The 20,767-nt window shown below is 34.0% G+C and overlaps 2 protein-coding genes across 12 annotated transcripts; one reads left to right on the top strand and one right to left on the bottom strand.

Moving 5' to 3' along the window:
* Positions 1–286: 286 nt before the first annotated feature.
* Positions 287–9,670, bottom strand: LOC106673017 (transmembrane protein 39A-A). 4 transcript variants are annotated; one of them, XM_024227254.1, is made up of 13 exons: positions 9,584–9,670; positions 5,860–6,045; positions 5,702–5,784; positions 5,450–5,645; positions 5,238–5,377; positions 5,083–5,181; positions 4,894–4,994; positions 4,670–4,824; positions 2,347–2,444; positions 2,201–2,287; positions 968–1,088; positions 645–908; positions 287–524 (listed from the first exon to the last, which is right to left on the bottom strand). In XM_024227254.1, exons 3-12 carry the CDS (start codon positions 5,779–5,781, stop codon positions 651–653), a joined length of 1,335 nt encoding a protein of 444 aa, XP_024083022.1. In that variant the 5' UTR covers positions 5,782–5,784; positions 5,860–6,045; positions 9,584–9,670; the 3' UTR covers positions 287–524; positions 645–650. The 4 variants fall into 4 exon arrangements, with proteins under 4 accessions (XP_024083022.1, XP_024083023.1, XP_014260396.1 ...); XM_024227255.1 differs by having other exon boundaries at positions 5,450–5,642; XM_014404910.2 differs by having other exon boundaries at positions 5,860–5,925; positions 9,584–9,660.
* LOC106673019 (transcription initiation factor TFIID subunit 12) lies at positions 9,643–20,730 on the top strand. 8 transcript variants are annotated; one of them, XM_014404914.2, is made up of 7 exons: positions 9,942–10,059; positions 12,960–13,024; positions 15,075–15,152; positions 15,308–15,388; positions 18,063–18,608; positions 18,676–18,868; positions 20,207–20,730. In XM_014404914.2, the coding sequence occupies exons 2-7, from the start codon at positions 12,971–12,973 to the stop codon at positions 20,332–20,334; spliced, it is 1,080 nt and encodes a 359-aa protein (XP_014260400.1). In that variant the 5' UTR covers positions 9,942–10,059; positions 12,960–12,970; the 3' UTR covers positions 20,335–20,730. The 8 variants fall into 8 exon arrangements, with proteins under 8 accessions (XP_014260398.1, XP_014260399.1, XP_014260403.1 ...); XM_024227256.1 differs by having other exon boundaries at positions 9,983–10,068; XM_014404912.2 differs by lacking the exons at positions 12,960–13,024; positions 15,075–15,152 and adding an exon at positions 9,643–9,699 and having other exon boundaries at positions 9,783–10,059.
* The last annotated feature ends 37 nt before the right edge of the window (positions 20,731–20,767 follow it).

Raw genomic sequence — 20,767 nt, 5'->3', positions numbered from 1 at the left:
GGAATTACAAAGGGTGTTCGAAATAATTACTTCTACTACTCGAATTTAAATTTGTCATTTGTATTATTTTACATATCAAGAAGTAAAGGGTTGTAGCAAAAGAAAATTATTATTAACCCCTTTTAAGTCATTTACATGGAATATTTGTTCTCATAACTTTTTTTTAAATTTATTTATTAAGATACAATGTATGACACAAGGTTTCAACCCAAACGCATACAACTCTTCTCATCAAGAATGTTTTGATGGTTATTTTTTAGGTACTTGGTTTTATATTACGACAAAATCATTTAAAAGGTGTTCATTTAATACAATCACTCCATCGATTTACAATCAAGTAAAAGTACATTTTCCCTTACATGAAGATCATAATAATAAGCTAAAAGCATTCACTTAGAACAGAACGTTTCAACAAGAACACAAATTTAATTCCTTCAGTTTTGGAAACTTATTTCAGTCAAGTAACAGCCTTCGTCATTATCCTTTGACACTGCAAGGCATTTGAAGATTTTGAAGATTTGTTTCTAAAATAAAATTAAAAAATGTTACTAAAAAAGTTAAAGCCTTTGTCATTTAATAAGGTAAAATGAAATTTAAAAAAAAAAAAAAAAAAAAAAAAAAAAAAACTTTTTAAAATGCTTAACCTAATTTTAACCAGTCTTGTATTTGACACAAATGTCATTTGACTTGTCTTGGATCATGGCTTCAGCAGCGTACAGCCTCCAGCAAATAAGATAGTCTCGGCCAAGCTTGAAGAGTGTGTAGTAATTAACAAAAATAAGTATTGAAAGAGAAATCAGTTGATACCACTCGGATGTGCGGATAAGAATAGCCAACTGAAGGATGACTAGTGAAAGCTGGAATGCGACCAATGAACACAGCAGTACTGATGGGTTGATGAATAGTGACTGAAAACAAATCATTTGTCAAGCTCCAGCAACCTTAATCTACTGCATGTAGGAATTACATAAAATCGGTTGTGCGTGTTGTTTCCGGGCTCAGCTGCATTTGAAATACCAACAGATTTATACAGCTCTTTGCAATGCCTAACAAACACTCCTTGCTGCCATAAAGTTGAATCCACCCAACTGAAAATATAGCAATACAAATAAATAAAGTAAATTAAATATATAAAAACAAAATAAAGTATACAGTAAGTAAAAACAAAATAAAGTAAATATATTACTTTTGGACATCTTGGGAATTTAGCCCATCATCAACATCTACATCTTACATTTTATTCAATTTATAATTTATTAATATCCATATTGTAATATGTATTTGTATTGGATATTAATAAAGTATAAATTTAATACAATATAAGAAGCTGATTTGTGTAAATTCCATGTTTTAATTTAAATAAAACAAAAAAAGTCCTCAAAAAAATTTTAATTTTATATATATTTTTATTTTAAAAACAATGAAAAATTATTATTATTTATATTTTTCTAATAAGAAAATGGAGAGGTTGCTGATGAGTGTAAATTCCCTAAACAAACAAAAAATTGAATGCAAAAAATTAATAAAAAAAGTGAATAGTTTTGAGAATACATTGACATAACACTGACCACTGGAAAAACTTCTTAAAAGTGAATGTTAAATAATATAAAAATTGAAGTGAATAAATTATTCAAACATCTTTAAGATTCTTTTTTCCAATTTAAAAAAAAATTGTTTGAGCTAAAACAAAAAGTTAATGATTATGTAATTTACTATGTACGTAAGTCATGTCAATTATGTCAAGCGTATTTTTTTTCTTCATAATATTTCAAACAGTTGGTTCACCAACTCCAAATTCTGTGGCTAATTTTTTCACATTTTCACCCTTACCCACATGTATTAATTTCCAATTTTTGTTTTATCATGACAACAACACGTTTTCTTTTTTGTAATATTTTGGACTTGTCTCAATGAAGAACGAAGCAGAACTAGGTAAATTAATTTTAACTCAATGTGAACAGACCAGTGGGAGTTTCATAGGAACAAGACAAAGCATAGTGTTCTCCAAATCGGTGACTTGTTACTACATGAAATATAAACATGTATACATAGTACATATGTGTATAAATATACATGAATACCCGGATAATGGAGGTTCCATTGTACATATTTTCTTGGTCACTCATAGTGCATATTATCATTATTAGTTTCTGAAAAATTATTTTCATAGGATGACTGTATACTAGTATAAATATTTTACATGTGAGAAGGTAGATGACATGTTCTTCCCTCGATCTTGCCCCATTTCCCGAGATGAAGTGCTGCTCGATGTAATGTATCACAATAGCTGAAATTATACAAAAATTATTAACATACACAAAGTGTTATTAATTAAAGCATCAATACCTCAATGGATAACAATGAACTATGTACATTGTAAAACAGCTAATCCACACAAATGTGAAGTGCTGTGTTGTCCAATAAACATCATAATATAAATAACTCTGAAACAATTATTTAGATTTTATTATTTCTTCGCCTAGATGTATTTCCATTACTAATAATACTATATGTCTTTATTCTTTAATATATATACAAAATTTACAAATCAGCAAAATTTACAGAGCAAGAAAGACGTTCCTCATGGTTTAAAACCGTCTGAGGGAGTCTAGCACATAAACTTATGTAGCTAAAATCTCTCTTCTTAGTATTTACAAGTAATTATAATTAATATTTACAAAAGGAATATGTACTTTCTTAAAAAATTTCCGTAATTTAATATTAGAACATAATTATATAATAATAGCTGAAACATGATTGCAAATATATACATCTCTTATTTATGATTACCTATAATGCACATAACTCAATAATAAAATAAACTGAAGTAAAGTAAATGGAATAATAAAAGTAAAAATAAATAATAATGAAGTACATTATCTACCACAAGAGATAATAGTGAAAAACAAAACAAATAATAAATGTTTTAGATACAATATTCAGGTCGAAGATGAGCTTTTCACATATTCAGGGGAATCCAACAAAAGAAGCCGCTTCCACCCTCACCAGGTGCCTCTGATTCTGGCTCTAAGAGAATAAGCCTCTTTGCAGAAATTTACCAACACAGTCCAATCCTTGCCATTAATATATTCTAGCAGAATCTCACTAGACAGAGTTTCCCTACCAAAATATTGTTTCCTGGCAGTGGCCAGTGCAGGGCAAGTTGCCAAATAGAACAAATCCTCCCTCTCTGTACTCTTCACAGTTAATATCCTGCTGCTTGAAGTGTTTGTAGTTTAAGTTAAACAGATCCCCCCAACACTTAATTATCCACCACATGCTATCTAAGGGTAGCGAGAGATCCATTAGATAATTTGGGGATATGAATAGAAGCTCTCGTGGAGTGGGAAACTGTCTGAATTGGTCATAGCTGTGTAATATTTCTCTTTATATTGTCATAAATGGACCGTCTAACTAGTCTCAAACCATCCCTCCAGTTCAACTCTGTCGATATTGTTCTGGTCTAAGGAAATTAAATTTTTTATTTCCTTAAACCAATACATTTCTTTATCTACAATCTGTTTCGCAAAGATCTTCGGGAGTCTATTATCTGGTAGGGATAAAATTCTTATTATGTAATCAAATTGAAGTTTTATAGTGTAGAGAAAAATCGGCAGGAGACCCGCCTCAGCTTGTGGGGGTGTACTGAGGCAGTCTGAACAGCCTCCCAATGAAGAACCTTAGAAACCCCTCTACCTGTTCAAACATCTCCTCCCCAAACCTGAGCTCCTTAGCATAAAATAGACCTGCTGACTGTGTTAAATATTCTTAGCTTAGTCGGGTACACAATATTGCTGTTGTCTATAAGAGGTCTCCAGACAGAATTTAGTCCCATCCTTGCTCTACCCACCGCATCCGTAATGTTTGTTCATTGACAGTACCGGCGTAAGTCAGATTCCCAAATACCTATACTCATTCACCATCTCCTCAGTTTCTAAATACCACCTCTCACTCTTCGCAGGTCTACCCCCATTTCTGAACAATCTTAGATTTATTTAGATTTATTCTTAAATTCCATCTGAGGCAGTACTGTTGTAAAGACTTGATCATTCCCTGCAAAGAGGCAGGGTATGAGGCGAGTAAAACTACGTTTCGGCACAGCCTCCTGTATGCCTGTATTTCCATTATAATTTAGTGAATTTGATATATGTACAATATTTTAGTTGTGATGTTCGTATCGGTGGTGATGGGAATATTGGTCAATGGTTTTTTTGGAAAGAAAACGACCTCAAATCTTGGCAAATATTTTTTTTACAAAACAACCATGGACCGATATTCCCATCACCACCGATACGAAACACCACAATCATATTCAATGGTTATCACAAGTTACATTAAAATACAATATTTTATTAAACAAATCCAAAATCAATAATTCTTAACAATCACTACAAAAATCAATTTACACAAAAAAAGTAACACGTTGATGCTGGATGTGATCAGCAGGACGGTAAACTCATGCTGAACTGACACTGGGTCACTCATAGATTTGTTGAACTACTCACGACCGACAAAGTGACAGATAGTTGGTACCTCACTGAAGATGGTGCAATGCTGAAACACATTTGAATAGTTCAACAAACTGTGAGTAAATTTGGACCCAATAAGAGACCCAATGCCAGTTCAGCATGAAAAAAAAGTAATGACACACAGAAATTTCAATACAAACCTGAGCAAAACAGCACGGCACAAAACCAGCATAATAAGCATTCAACATTGAGCTAAACAATATCTGTTTTAGTCTGTTGTTGAAATCAGTTTTGAGGGTCTCAACTTCTTCTCGTATAGCTTGTGGTATAGAAGAACAGCTATGAAAAGGTTTACCTACAAGGTTTTACATACAGTCAAAACATATTCTAGGATTGAAACAAACAAAAAATTGGTTAAAGTTACCTATCAATCGATTTTTATAATTGCACAAATCAGAGGGCAATGCCATCACATCAAAAAATGGATTTACATCCAGTCCGAATAAAGTTGTATAAATTGAAATACTAAAACATAAACAAAAAACGTGAATCTCTCCACCTGATTCAAGGCATATATTCCTAAATGTTAGCATGAAATGTAAGAACAACTTACGGATAACAAAGATAAAAGATCTTCACAAATCTGTGATTCCGCATGATGTAATAAGTGCACCAGACCAGGATACTGGCTACCAGTGAAAGAAGGACAAGTCTGGAAATATCTGCTAATCATAAAATCAATTGGAAAAAAAATAACAAAAATAGAACCTTAAAATATGTTCCACAAGTGGCCAAGTGTGTGTGGGAGTCCAAACGAGAAGAAGTCGTCGCAGAACCGTGTACAGAATCCTCCTTGTCAGTATGGTCAATATGAAAGCCACAATATATGGATCAATAAGGTAAAAATTCTGCAAAATGGTGAAATATAGTTTTTAAAAAAATTTTGTTTTTATTTTTGACATTGAACTTATAGTTTTCACCATTGCAAATTTAGTGTACGAATTGGGCAGCCACCACACGGACCGGTAAAGATGAAGAAATTGCAGGAAAGTTACTGCACACGTGAAGAAAAACATAATAACTTCAAATGTTATATTACCGTCCTGTGGCAAAGAGGGCATTGGCATGTGCTTGGGCGATACAACCTTCGATCCATCCATCTGGCCGTTGACCCTACTTGTGAAACAAACAATAACTCACGACATTCTCTCAATCTAGACTGTTTTATTTACTTAGATTTATCATCAGAAGGAAACAAAGGCTGTTGACGGCTTGCACCAGAGCGATTCAAGTTTCTCCTTCCACCTGCCATAGTCTAAAATCATTCAAATTAATTTAATCCAATTAAAAATTATACAACAAAAATTTATCAAATAAAATTAGTTCTTACTCTTTTTCTAAAACGTTTCCCACTTCAGAATTATTTGAAGAACCTCAGCTTCATTTTTTCAATTTTCTATTTCCATTTGTTAAACATACACATAACAATTAATGCTTTTCATAATATTCAGTACTTTGTATTTACAGTAAGAAATCTTTTAATAAATAGTATTTATTTTGTCCATTCATCGAGTTCCTTTAAAAGGTAAAGAAATACAAAACGTATCCATTTAAAATACACATACCAGATTAAAAATATGTGAAAAAACATCCTTATGGATTATTCAATTTATTAGTATTTATTTATTATTATATTTATTATTATTTATCACGATTTCTAAATAAATACTTATGGATTATATTTATCTACAAACTATTGATGATGAACTGAAAGCACGATCGGCAATCATTCCACAAAGCATAACTATAACTCAGCTTTCTATTCAATGTCCTGCAAATAATATCTTAGAAGCTCTGCTTAACTGTTATTTTTGTTCTCTCAATCAATGGTCAATCATAACGGCATTCTTTTAAATCCTAACAAATCCCAGTCCTTATTAATTTCCAATAAACCCATTCATAAATAATTGCCTTTCCCCACCTCATATCAATGGCTCCACTATTAATTTTTGTCCTAAAGTTAACAATTATTTTTACCTCCAAGCACACATGGCATGATCACGTGAGCTCTATTATTAGAAAGGTCTACTGAAGCCTCTATTCTCTTTGATGCTTAGCTTTTTCACTCCACAGAAACTTAAGAGTTCTCCTTATTAAATCCCTGATATTTCCTTTATTCTCTTACTGAAGCGGGGTACGAATGGTACTATGCGCCTCCAATAGCCTCTAATACCCAACTCCGACTTTCCACCTTCACGAAGCTTATGCGGGTGTACCCTGTTAACTAACAAACGGAAAGAGGGGTATGGAGGGACAGGAGCTGGACCTGACACCTCCTAATCCTAAACCCAACACCTTACCCCTCTTTCCACCCTACACCCTATCCTAGTCCCACTCTCCAGCCCAAATCCAAGGTGTTATGCGATCCGTGCCGATGGACGAATGGCACAGGGGTAACTGTGCCAATAAAGGAGCCTCAAGGGCACCAGGCGACACCCTTGAGTAATTAGCCTTACACCGGAGAGAGGGCGCGGACCTTTAGATCCCTCTCACTCGTGGGAACTACATGGAAAAACCTACAGTACAAAACAAAACACCGGGGGAACCTGTAAAGGAAGACCCCAAAAACCAACCNCAATGACTTGATGCTTCTGAGAAGAAGGATTGAGTCTATTGACTAAACTAGGGAACTGGGAAGGTACAATAAGCCAGAAGGCTGCAGTGCCCGGGGAGTGCAAACCCCACTTCCTAGTATCTTTTTCTACCATACCATACCATACCATCTTACTGAAGCGCTAATTTTTTATTTTTCCACTTTCCTTAAACTGTCAATCTGTTCATCGCCCTCAAATTGTTTATCATTCCTGCATTAGATATTGTTATGATCATATATCAGGAGATCATATTTCTTCCTGTGTTAACGTCTTCAACAACCTTGGCATTCTAAGCACTTATAAACTTAGTTTCAATATATACATTTACAATTAAATCAAATAAATGTCCTCAATATCTATCAACTTCTTCCACATTCCTTATCCAAACACCCCAACCAATCCCAAGCCTCCCACCTTCTATATTCAAAACTCTTTATCCTTCAGATTGTAGGGGCAAGTAAGTCTATGGAATTTGCTTCCCTGGGAAGTATGTTCTGCTTCCTCGCTGGCTTGTTTCAGGTCCTTGGCAAATTTTAATTTTTTAAAACGATATGAATCATCTCCTTTTTCTTCCCTCTTCCTTTTCTTTTTCCCATTTCCTTTTACAGTTTTTCTCTTTCTGATTTTCTTTCATAATTGGTTTCATCATTCGATTATGAATTATTAATATTTTAATGAACATATTATTGTCATTATCATTTTTGGATTTGGTTTTAGAAAAGCCATGTATGGAAATATAAACACACATGTGTAGGTTCAGCCTACCACACTTAGCAGTCCAATTCCACTTTTGTAATTTATAATATATTACCAGTAGGCCTCGAGAATCATCTACTCGGGTGTTGGCAGTTCGAGGTCAGACCTTGGTCATACCCATCCAGCTACCAAGGTTGGGTTTCAGAGGCTGTCAACAATTCAGCACCTAAGGCATGCAGTTCCTAGATCCAAACCCATTCACTCAATTAGGATGGCGGAGTACTCAATATTCCCCCATCACACCTAATATATAACTATCCTAAATGAGGGTCGATGGGGTATTCATTCCGCCAATGGCCTTCTCACACTACAACATTCACGCCAATAAATGCGTTCATTATCAACACATGCTAAGTGCACAAAACTATCAGTACTACATGCAATATAACAACCCTGTTTCTTCCAAACATCATAACAGAGGACCTAGATACTCGCTGCTGTGCTCAAGCACAATTCTCATATCGGATGGCATTCCTATATCCTCTATATATGGAGCCAAGGAATTGCATTCTTCAATTAGACACATCAAGTATATGTCAGACATATACCAGCCTATGCTTAATCATGTGAGGGTGAACCCTCTTATACGAGCTACATCTTCCCAGGGCCATATATCGACAGTGCTCTTTGCATAAGAGCTTCTCTGTTGATCTGATCCACAAACACTACCACATTATTTTAATCATGTTTTTATTGCATTTTTAATATCAGAGGGCCGAGTCACAGAAGTTCAAGAGGTTGGGACGTCCTGGTCTTAGCTATTGCTAAAAATCAAATCCTGATTATGCGACATTTGAAAATATGGAAAATTCGAAAGGTTCAGGTTGAGATGAGGAGTGATGAGAGGTTGAGATGAGTTGAGGTGTCAGTGGATCGAACTCACAATAGTTCAAATGGTTAGAACAGCGTTGTATTAGCTGAAGGTTGTGGGTTCAAATCCTGCTCGAGACACTAACTTTTTCATCTCAACCAAGACCATACATAAAAAGTATAATTAATTTAAATAATTAATACAGTCAATTATGACTGCTAAACATATATGGATTAATACATCAATTATTGTTTTGTAAATTATATTATTTTTGATTATTATTATTATTCTGAAATCGTAAGATGCGGTCTGGTGTGATGTAGGTTTCAGAAAAACATTTTCTTTATCATGCCAACGTTTCGATCTTTATTGAGATCATCTTCAGGGCCTGGGATTTACAAACATTGTTTACATTTAACAAATACATGTAGGATGTGGAAAAAGTGAATTTATACAATGCAAAATCTATGTTTTATTGTAATCAATCAAAGTATTTCTACTCCCTCAAAGTGTTTGTCTTCTGTGTAATTTGCCATTCTTGCGGGTCGTGTTGAGTGGCAGTGCGATATTGCTGTTTTAATTTAAAAAATTTTAAAATGTTTTACTGAAACCTACATCACACCAGACCGACCGCATCTCATGATTTCGGAATAATTATCAATTAACAGTTACTAATAATCACCACACATTATTATTATTTTACTATGTTTATAGAACTAAATTTATTCCTAAAATATGTTCATGTACGAGACTTGAAGCCATATTTGTACCTTAAAACAAGAAATAAATAAAATTGTTTTTGGTTTATTGCTTATTGTTTAAAATTAAATTACACGATTTATTCTATTGTCAGTATATATTTCCATGCGTGATTTAATGAATACTATACTTACAAATGTTTTATTTATTTTTTGATGTTGGGAACAATAATTAGATACCAGATTGATAAATAAACAAAAATGAAACCTCGTAAACTTCGAGAGTATCGAATTATCGATGCTCCAACGGGGTAAATTGTTGTCAAATTTCCTATTTTTTATAATATTATTAATTCTCTGTTTTTTGTTGTTTTTTTTTCAATTGCCCGAAAAGGCAAACGATGGGGCTTTTCGTCGTCGATTTTACAACGGTCGTTACGATGCGGTCTGGTCGAAAGTGTAGACAAATCGAGAAAGGCGGCGTCGTAAACGACGGGGAGGTTTATGAGAGGAAAACAGTCACCATTCGACTTTCGACCATTGGGGTCCTGGCCACTGATCGTTCACAATCGGTTCTCCCGGCGGAAAGAAAATTCTCCGTTCTAGGTCTCTCAAACCAGAAACGAAAAACCAAAACTCAAACAAGACCTACAAACCGGATCGAAATTCAGGTTTGGAGTGTAAAGTTTTGGATTTTTTTAAAAATATTGTTTTATTCCCGATCGTAAGTGACCTCAGATTATCCTTACTTGCTTTTAAAATGATCTCCCTGCTTTTATTTTCAATCCCTTAAATTTTATTATATTTTTAAACGGCAATTATATCAAAAGAATTAAAACAATTTAATGAAATCTTAATTTAAGTAGTTTTTTTCTAAACGTTTACATGCAGTCGACGAACACTTTTTCAAAGACAAAAGCTAAGATATTTCATATTTGACAATGTTGAAATTACTACTACTAAAAGTTCGTCGTTTTTATTTTGACCTGTTATGACTACCTGCTGGTTTTGTCGTTCGAGTAAATTAAAATGTTTAATTTGCGTTGATAAACGCTTTTATCAAATATTTACGATATATGTACAGTAGACTGTGGTAATCCACAGGGGAGTACCGAGCATCTCTATGGATAACGAGATGATGATGGATACTAGAAAATTGGGGGTTTACGCTCCCCAGCTTTCTGGCTTATTGTATTTTCCTAGTTCCTTAGTTCAGTGCAAACGACTCAATCCTTCTTCTAAAGGTGGCTCCAGACATGCAGTATGCACTGAATGCCGATTGCCGCTGAACATTTGCAGTCAGCGTTTGCCAAATAGAGTGCCTATGTGTACACAAGATTTGCCCAACCACCTAGCTTGAGCAGAAACAGCGAATATGGATTTTGCAAGTGTGAGCTCTCAAATTACTGCCAATTGTGATGAACAATTGTGAAACTCATTGCTGCAGCTGAGGTATAGTTTTTTCTGTAGTTTCTGTTTCCACACACAGAGATTTCTGAATCTGAGGATTTATTTTTCTGTTTTGTGGTCTGTTGAGATTGTACAGGATGTTGTAAAGAGTGTTTCTGGGATCATATAGTCAGTACCTATTTTTAAGAATGGGTATTTAATTTTATTAATTATTGTGTGTGTTCAAAGAGTTTAGTTCCTGACCAGTTGATTGTTTTCAATCCAAAATCAGCATTAACTAGCTTCTTTTTGTATAAATGTTTTCAATGGAGGTAGAGTTTCTAGGGCAATTGAGGGGGCTGTTTTCATTACTCCTGAGGTATTTGGTGTTTGACAATCTTTGTATGCTGCCTAACATTTGGTAAGTTTGTTTCTGACGAGCTTTTATCCACCAGGTTTTTTAAAAATTTATTTATAATTAAGACAATCCTTTGCTTCACTGCCACCTAAATAGATCTATTGTGGAACCCCTATAAATTATAGCCATGTCTTGGAAAGTGGACTTTTTCCTATAAGAAGACTAAGCCTCTTGGTGTCTATTCACCTTTGACCTCATTTGGTGTGAGAAATTGCCTACCGAAGTGGATGTACCGTAACTGGGTCAACACTTCACGTTCATAAAGGATAAGTGCCAGTGTCTCAGGTTTCTGCTGGCAGAGTTTCTGTCTCTGCTCTGCCCATCTTCATTAGATGATAGGTAAGAGGACAGAGGCCGGTAAAGGCCTACAATTTTTAGAGAGAGGAGTTCCTTCGCTTTCCTTTTTAAAAGATTTATAATCCTTACCCAGTGCTTGAGTTCTTCTCCAGTGATTTTTTAAGTTCCAACTTAAGCACACTCCACTGTACCTGTGGTTCTGGTACCACGGGGATGTCCCTTTTTTGGCTGTTGGTCAGTCTGTTGTCCAGATTAGTGATCCATAGGTTATTTTTGGATCTTATACTCTCATATATAGCCAATGGTCCATTTTCCATTTTAGTCAAAAGATTTGCCAAGTATTCTTTCTGTGGGCATTGATGATATTTTACTTTTTATTATGTTATAGCCAAAGGCCTTGTATTTCTGTGTTTCTTTTCTTTGTTAATACAATTAATTTAGTTTTTGAGGGGTTTGCTTTAAATCATTTAAGTTAAAGTAGGATAACAAGAACTGCGAAATAATAGGAGACACCTATTAGTCGAATTTTAGACTTCAAAGCATTTTCTTCTATCGGCATACCAATCAGACACTTTCTGTAACACATGTGCCTATCATCAATGTTCTGTGTGAACTTATGAACAGTATGACAATGGTTGCAACATGTTACGCTCAGTTGTTTTTCTGTGATTCATCACATCACACTCTCCTCTAGAACTCAATTGGGGGGCAACCGTGGAATAAAAGATAGTAACCATTCAACAATGGTTAAGAAGTTGAAGCGCTCAGCAGGGTCATCAGACTACATAGATTTCACTTACCCAAGGATGCCCCCAATGAGGGGTACTATCTTGGCATCTATGGTTACTAGTAGTAGATTACCTAAAACAGTTCTTAATTACTTAGAATAAAAGTAGATAACCAGATAACAATTATAAATAGAAAATTTGATGATACTGTGTTGAATCTGCAAAATGCCCTAAATGTTGTAGAACGATGGGGTAAGAAAATGAGTTTAAAATGTTAGCCCTAAGAACATTCAATACCTTTCACAAAAAGACGAAAGCTAAATCTAAAATACTTGTAATGAGAGTCTACTGTATTTCAAAATGCAGCATGTTACAGTTATAAGTACAGTGCTTTTATAAACCATTCATTAATTTTTATTATGAAAGTAGTCTATTATTGAATTTTTCATACATGTCAGACACCTAAATGGCAAAACTGTTGACAAGGTTTCGTTAAGAAAAGTCACACAATTGTCAAATCTGGAATCTACTGTATTAAATTATTTTACATTAATTGTCGAATTAAAAAAGATAATAAAATAATGTAGTTTTTCAATGTGTCTTGTTTTGATTTAATTAAATTTGTAGTACATAGCAAAAGGATTTTCTGCAGTTACTGTTTGTACATTCTTGATAAATACAACGATAGATAAGTCTGTGACACTTTTATTAATTAATTCTTTTTATATTCTTATTCTAGCTTTTTTTTAAATGGAAAATCATAATTCCCAACAAAACACCGATGGAGATTTAAACAAATATGTGGTATGAATTTATAACAAACAAGTAAAACTTTCTTTTCACTAAGTCAATATATATTTTTCTTGCATGATATAATTATAATTTAATTTTCTAAAATGCTTTTTTTTACAGCTTTTTAAATTTTACTTGTATCTAAATATATATTTCTCTAATTTATCACTTTAGTTTCTCTATCTTGTCAATTGTTTAGTTGGACATTGCCAATTATCCTGTTTTGTGTTGAGGCATGATCTATTAATGTTGAGTTCCTGTAGTGAACGACAGTACGATTTCCGACAGTAAAGACTGCTTGAGTCAGAGAGTATTTCAATATCTGTCATGTTGCCCTTTTGATCTTTGGAGGCATGGTTTTTGTAGAAAACCATCTATGTCTTAATATTAAAACTGGGTTTATTGGATTCAGTGGATCGAATGTACCATCATTTAGTAAACTGTGCATAAATGAATAGGGATATTTGTAATTCATTCTTATTCAATTAAATTAACCTATATATTCTTGTTAGTTGGATAAATCAAAATAGAAAATACAAAACAAAAATTTTAATAATGGATTTAGTTAAAAATAGTAACAAGAAGATTACTCATTTTGTAAACAAACGCCTTTTCTTGTCTTTTCTCCATTTTAATCTAGTTATATTCTCTTTAACCAGGGAAAGACATCATCTTCAAACCGAAATTTGCAATATTATTGTGGGAATAAGTCATCGAGGTCACTGGCAAGTGNGCAGTTACTCTCAGAGCGTGGTCTCCCGGGCTTTAGCCTGATTCCGAGAGACTGGAAGTACTTTAGTAGTGGAAGAATGCCCCTGGTAGTGGATATCAGTGCATTACAATGTTAAGGGAAGACAGAAATATTGTCATTGCTGCAAGAGGTAACCCTTTCCATAGTGCCCGCCAGATCTTAAATGAAGTATAAAATGTTTTGGCAATGCCTTTATCAACAGTTGGTCTCACATATGCCCCTTTGAGATTATCTGCAGCAACTCAGGAGAACATGGTGCAGGGAGTGCCTAGAAGAGAACGACAATTGGAATGCTGTTATGTTTACTGATGAGTCATGTTTCTGTCTGGGAGTTCAAGTTTCTTCTGCTATCACAATAAAGACACTATAGCGTCATAATGCACTGATATCTACTACCAGGCCTCCTATTGGCATTTCCAGTTTTTCAGATTCGGACTAAATACTGGGAGACCACGCTCTGAGACACGCCAACAGCCTCGGCAATATCACTTGCCAGTGACCTCGGTGACTCATTTCACAATAATATGGCGAACGTCTGGTTCAAGATGTCTTCCCATGATTAAAGAGAATAAAACTGGATTAAAATGAAGAAAAGACTAGAAAAGGTATTTGTTTACAAAATGAGTAATCTTCATGTGTACTATTCTTAAGTAAATCCATTATTAAAAATGAGGATTAACAATGTTTTTTTTTTTTTTTTTTTTTTTTTTTACAGGAATATATTGGTGAATTTATTTAATATTGATCGAATAAGAATAAATTACAAATTTCCCTATTCATTTTTGCATAGTTTATTTCATTGTTGTTAATGTTTCCAATGATTCTTATGCTCTGTTGTTAAAATTCATCCTTAATTTATTTATTTATTTTTTTGTTGTGGATGTTAACTATATTTTTTTTACTATTTTTTTAATTACACAATCTTAAAAATGTGTACAAATTGACATAGTTAATTTTTAAATAGATTGTTTCAAATTTCTTTGAAGATAGACACTGGGCAATAGTCCTTAGCAATGTTGGGATTGAGTAAAAGAAATTTGACTCCATATATTAAAAACTTAATTATGTCAATTTGTACACTCTTTAAGATTGTTTTGCCTGATGATGGCCTTCAAATAGGTTGAAAGCTCAGATAACAATTTAATTTGGTTTTTCATCCAGATCATACAAGATTTAGATTATTCATGATTAAAATTGTACTGCAAGCTAATAATTTTTACTGCTGATGCAAATTGTTAGTAAAGAAGTTGTAAATGTAATTGGAAGAAAACTTTGGCATAACGAATTTTAATTTCCAAACCTTCTTTCAAGGGAGCACAAAGGATTACAGGATTTCACAGCTATAGACATAAGTTGGAAGTGTGCAGAAATTATACTCCAAGAATAAAGGTTATGAGAATGTAAACCCTAAATGTAAACCTTATGTAATTTTAAACAAACAGTTCCCATTAATTTTAATTTTTTAAGGCATTTGATTTTTGTGTTTCATTGCTATAACCTTATGATGGAGCAGTATATTAAAAACTTTATTGTAATTCATCTAGGAAACACCCAGATTGAGTTCAATGTGGCCTTATCCTCATCATGTAGAAAAATTTCCACAATTCCGGAACATGTTTCAAGACGTAAGGATTGACTTAGTTAAATAGAAATTGCACATTCTTTAAATAAATCAAAATGGGGGTGTTGTGCACAATGTGTTTTTGTTGCACTGGTGGATCAAAAACTAAAGCTGTGCCAGATAAATAGAAATACACAGGCTATAGTTTTTATATATATATTTTTTTTTCAAAGATTTGTAATTATTGTAAACGTATTAAACAAATTTTCATGGTAACATTGTTTGTGTTTTGGGATGTGGAATAGATCAATTTTGTCTCAAGCTTTCTTTCATCATTTCAAAGTTTTTCATTTGGAGTTTTCCTGTACATACTATAAAATTGGCATGTGATTGTTCAGGGGAAAACAGTTCAGTGTATATATACAGTTTTCTACAATTATATTCTTTTTATTTATTTTATTTTTTTTACTTTTCTAGATGAGTAGGCTGATATCTTTATGTTTTTATGTTTCCGCATTCATAAAAATGCGCTTGCATGGTGTTCTGAATTGTTTTTAATAATTGTCAAGTTGACTTGGGCACATGATTAACTCTGAACCATTTGCAATTTAACTGTGTTAATGTCTTAATTAATCTTAGAGGTATTGGCAGCCACAACAATTTAGGTGTTGACACGGTGCTCATCACTGTCCTTAGGTTCGAATCTGACTTACTTACAAATGGGCTTTTTTTTTTTTTTTTTTCCAAAACACTGGCACTTCAAGGGTTCATATGACCTCTGATGTTGCGACCCCTTGATTTAAAAAAATGTAGTGATGTATAAAACGTATTTTAACAACACAACTATTCAACTAACTATAAATTATTCTCATATTTAAATTTGTTATTATTTATATTTAGTGGCCTAATTGATCAAATTACTTCTTTCAATTAATTATTCCTTTTATGTAAGGTCTTTGTTATTATCTTTGAATAAAAATTTGAAATAATAATTAATAATTAACAGACAACTATTTTTGGGACAAACCTTAGGACACTTACTTTTCGGACAAAGCCCACAAATGTGTCTGGCATGTAGTGAAAGGCTGCTTGATGTCCCAATTAATTGAAGAGTGAAATTCCTTAGCTCCAGTAATTCTACCTGATAAGAGAATTGATCTTGAACACAGCCTCAAGTATCCTGGGTCCTGATCCTTGGATAAAACATGTTTTTTGTATATAACTCTGATATTGTTGTATACCATAGTGAGTGTGTAGAATGAGTGTATTTATTAGCATGAATGTGTAGTGTGAGAGGTTCAGCAGTGGAATATAAGAGTACCTCAGTTAGGTTAGTTTAGAAAGAATGTATTTAAGAGTGAGTGACAGTGTGAAATGAGTGAGTTTGGATTTATGAATTGATTGGGAAGAGAGATCATTCTCACCCAATTAAGGATAGGTTGATATTTAGAGCCGGCATTAAGAGAATGGTTGCTCGATGTATCTCACCTAATTAAAGGGCGCAATTCCTTGGCTCCATGTAGTGAGCGTGTAGGAATGCCACCTAATATGAGAATTGTGCTTGAGCACAGTAGTGAGTATCTTGTTCTCCTGTTACCATTTTTTGGAGGAAAAAGAGTTGTTTTATTGTATATAGTACTGATAGTTTTGTGTACTTAGCATGTGTTGAAAGTGAATGTATTTATTGTCATGAATATGTGAGAGGCCTGACGGTGGAATATTGAGTTCCCCATCAACCCTCAATTAGGTTAATTATATAATAGGTGTAAAGGAGGAATGTCGAGTACTCCACCACCCTAATTGAGTAAATGGTATGTAAATAGAATAGAATATATTTAAGAATGAGTGAGAGTGTGAATGCGTTTGGATGTTGGAACTGGAAGCATCACGTGCTGAATTATACCTTGCTATTGAAAGCACCTGGAATCCAACCTCGGTCGTTAAGTTTGTAAAACATTACTATTGATGGTACAGCAATTTATCTCTAAAAACAAAACTAATTAAAGTGTAATTTTTGTTAATTGAATAACATAGATGTCTTACCAACTATAAAATCATATTGAACAGAAAGTACAAAAGTAAAAAAAACCAGACTCCACAACAAAACATGGCCTGCAAGAGATATTTTCCTGTGTCCAAAAGTACCTTCATCAGATCTATTCTTGGACTCTCAGTTTTAACTTGTGCTTATGATGTTACGCGCTATTCTGGTTGATAGCTGTCATGAAATATTTCAATGCTATTTTATATGATCGATTGGTTCATATCATGTGTGTGCTTTGCATGGCTAATTTCTTTGTTTACATTCTAGTGACATTGCAATAATACACTTAAACCATTGTGGCATGGAATTGGATCTTATTTTTAATATTCATTTAAAAGAAGGCTTGATGAATTTTGGCTTTAGTTGCTATCATTTAGTGTTTTTTTAAACATATTTAGCTGTAACTGATATTTTAATATTGTAAACTAAAATCTTATTTTTAATATACAATATACAAGGTTATGTACACGACCATTTCACATAATTGATTTTTTTAAACTCTACTATTGGTGTATTAACATCACTGTGAATCTTGTAATTAGAAAAGTAAATAATTAGGTAAAGAATTAAATGTTTATACTTTATTCATATTTATTAAGTCTATACGTTCCAAGCCACATTTATTAAGCATTTAGTTTATAGATTTTTGTTTTCTCTATTTTCTCATTTTACGTTGAAAAATTTATACTTTTAGGGAACACCCTCTCCTACGGTTTCTTCAAGCAGTGAAATAATGTCTCAACAACATCAACAGTTACAACAAATGCAGCAGCAGCAGCAACTTCAACAACAACAACAGCAGCTTCAACAACAGCTGCAGCAACAGCATTTAGCTCAACAATTGCAACAACAGCAATTACAACTGCAACAAGCCTTGCAACAGCCTCCTTCGCACTCACAGTCTCAATCACAGCAGCAGACGCAGCCGACAGTTGTGAATTCTTTGCCAGTCATGGGCGCCTTGCAGACGGTTCTTACAACCGGCATCAACCCTTCACTGAACAATGGCTCTGCAATTCCACTGTCAGTGGCACACACAATCTCGACAGGGAATGCACAGACATTCTCCACGGGGACAACACACACTGTGTCCTCAGGAGCCGTGCATGCACTTTCAGCTGGCACCGGGCACACCATTGTCACAGGTTCTCCTAACACTCTAGTTGCTAGTCAGCAAATTCCTCAGACAATAACAACAAATGTCAATGCAAACTGTATCAAAACACAGGAGCCCACTCAAGTCTGTGATCAATTGTATAAAATTTAATAACATGAAATTAATTTTTTATTTTTTTTTTTTTTTTAAGATGATTACAAGGTCAAAACTTCAAGATTTAGTTCGTGAGGTTGACCCCAATGAGCAATTAGATGAGGAGGTAGAAGATGTTTTATTACAGATGGCTGATGACTTTGTAGAGTCTGCAATAAGTGCTGCTTGCTTGCTTGCCAAACATCGAAAATCTAACACAATAGAGGTCAAAGATCTTCAACTACACTTAGGTATATTGGTTTTATCAATATAATGTGAATGGGAGACCGTGTTATCCATAATCGTTGTAGTTCTGGGTTTGAATCCTAGCTATCTATTTACTCTACTTCTATATCTTAAAGGGAGCTGGCTGTTTAAAAAAAAAATTCTTTCATGCGTTGAGTGTGCGACTAGAATATCTTTTTATCTTTTATCACTTTACCCATTCACCAGTTTTTCATGGATCTCCTATTGACTGACCTCTCCTTCGTCTGCACCTCGGGTCCAAACATGTGTCCCGTCAACAAGCCAGTTCCGCCATTTTAGGTGGCTCAACAGCTGGTACCGCTGGATGGGTCGCTGAGAAGCTCCACTCGCAATCCATACGGTTGCAGGCAATGGACAGCGAAGACCTCAAGGCCGTTAGGGAGAGGGTGGGGAGTAGTCTCAGCAATTCTTTTATGCCTTCGTATCCCCAGGTATGCATCCTCTTGCCCCCACTACAACACCAGCTACTACAAAGTGGTGTTTTTGGTGCAACTCCATGAGGGCTTCCCTCAGTACCCCATATTTCTCCGCCTTGGGTCTAGGATAACTATCCCATCCTCGCCGGTGGCAACGACATCCAGCCAGAGACTAGACCCATCCGGTGCCCGCTGGGGAGCCTCAACTGCGACCTGAAAGCCCGAGTCACGAAGACCAGCGATGAGGACCTGGAGGCACTCATCATGCCTCCTCACTATGAAAAGAAATTCATAAAAGAATTGAACTTGTACATTCTAATAATCTTCTAATTGAACTGATATTACACAAACCCAATTGGCTCATATGTCCTTCTCTGAAGACTGCTTTAGTGACACCAATCAACTTTGTGTCATACTTATTCAGAAATCATGAGATGCGGTCTGGTGTGATGTAGGTTTCAGAAAAACATTTTCTTTATCGTGCCAACGTTTCGATCTTTATTGAGATCTTCAAGGCTCAAAGTGTTTGTTTTTTGCGTAATTGTGCCATTCTTGTGTGTCGTGTTGAGAGTACCCTTTCTTCTATATTTAGAATCATGAAACTAGGAAATCAGTTAACAGAAATTGACTTATTTGTTCAAACCTGCTAAGCATTCTAATTAATGAACTTGTCCTTTGACAGAGATTAATCTTTTTTTATTAATCTTGATTTTTTAAAATTACAGTACCGATTTTGGCATGCTACCTTTATAATATAATACTTTTATAAAAAGCTGAAGAGGAGCAGGCAGCACCCTGAAATCGATACTGTAATAAAAATAATGAAGAAACATACCTATCTTGTTAATAATTTGATGTTTTATTTATTTTTTATACATCCATCAATATCAATCTTGATTTTTTCAGAGAGAAATTGGAATATGTGGATACCTGGTTTTGGAACAGATGAACTAAGGCCTTACAAGCGATCATCTATCACTGATGCCCATAAACAAAGACTTACACTCATACGACGAGCTTTAAAAAAATATTGATTTTTAAATTTTACTGACAGGTTAATTTGTGTTTCAAACTGTATACTTAATTTGCTATAATTTATGTTGTAAATATTATAAATTAAAAAAAAAAAGGTATTTTGTCATTACTAGTTTTCAATATTCAAATTTTTTGCACATCTCATTACAGTGTAGTCTAGTGTCAAGGATTTTATACAAAGGTTGTATTTTGTCATTTTTCACTTATTTTGAATCTTTTAGGGCTGACTACCTCGGGGGTTCATCACCCTGCAGACCCAGTAGAAAAATATCAGCCATAAATTTGCTAGTCATAGAATATTTTTGATATTTGACATTATTTGTATTTATATCTATTTGACCATTTCAAGTTCTATTTTATAAAGAATTACTAAAATAAAAAATTGGAGGACTTAACGCATTCTTTTAAACATTTTTTATTGTAAGCAATGAA

Source organism: Cimex lectularius, unplaced genomic scaffold, assembly GCF_000648675.2.
Source record: "Cimex lectularius strain Harlan isolate CLEC.00 unplaced genomic scaffold, Clec_2.1 scaffold224, whole genome shotgun sequence".
Lineage (NCBI taxonomy): Eukaryota > Metazoa > Arthropoda > Insecta > Hemiptera > Cimicidae > Cimex > Cimex lectularius.
The sequence above is the reverse complement of the archived record's forward strand: the minus strand, read 5'-3'. Positions and strand labels throughout refer to the sequence as shown.

What these genes read in the sequence shown, in the direction of transcription:
- LOC106673017 (XM_024227254.1), bottom strand. Translation starts at nt 5,781, where the DNA reads ATGGCAGGTGGAAGGAGAAACTTGAATCGCTCTGGTGCAAGCCGTCAA. An exon ending in CCTTCTGATGATAAATCTAA is followed by an intron (nt 5,646 to 5,701) that starts GTAAATAAAACA and finishes TTGTTTCACAAG; the next exon opens with TAGGGTCAACGGCCAGATGG. An exon ending in TGCCGTGCTGTTTTGCTCAG is followed by an intron (nt 2,445 to 4,669) that starts GTTTGTATTGAA and finishes TAATTGTTTCAG; the next exon opens with AGTTATTTATATTATGATGT.
- LOC106673019 (XM_014404912.2), top strand. Translation starts at nt 9,650, where the DNA reads ATGAAACCTCGTAAACTTCGAGAGTATCGAATTATCGATGCTCCAACG. An exon ending in CAAACCGGATCGAAATTCAG is followed by an intron (nt 10,060 to 15,307) that starts GTTTGGAGTGTA and finishes TAATTCATCTAG; the next exon opens with GAAACACCCAGATTGAGTTC. An exon ending in TCCGGAACATGTTTCAAGAC is followed by an intron (nt 15,389 to 18,062) that starts GTAAGGATTGAC and finishes TTATACTTTTAG; the next exon opens with GGAACACCCTCTCCTACGGT.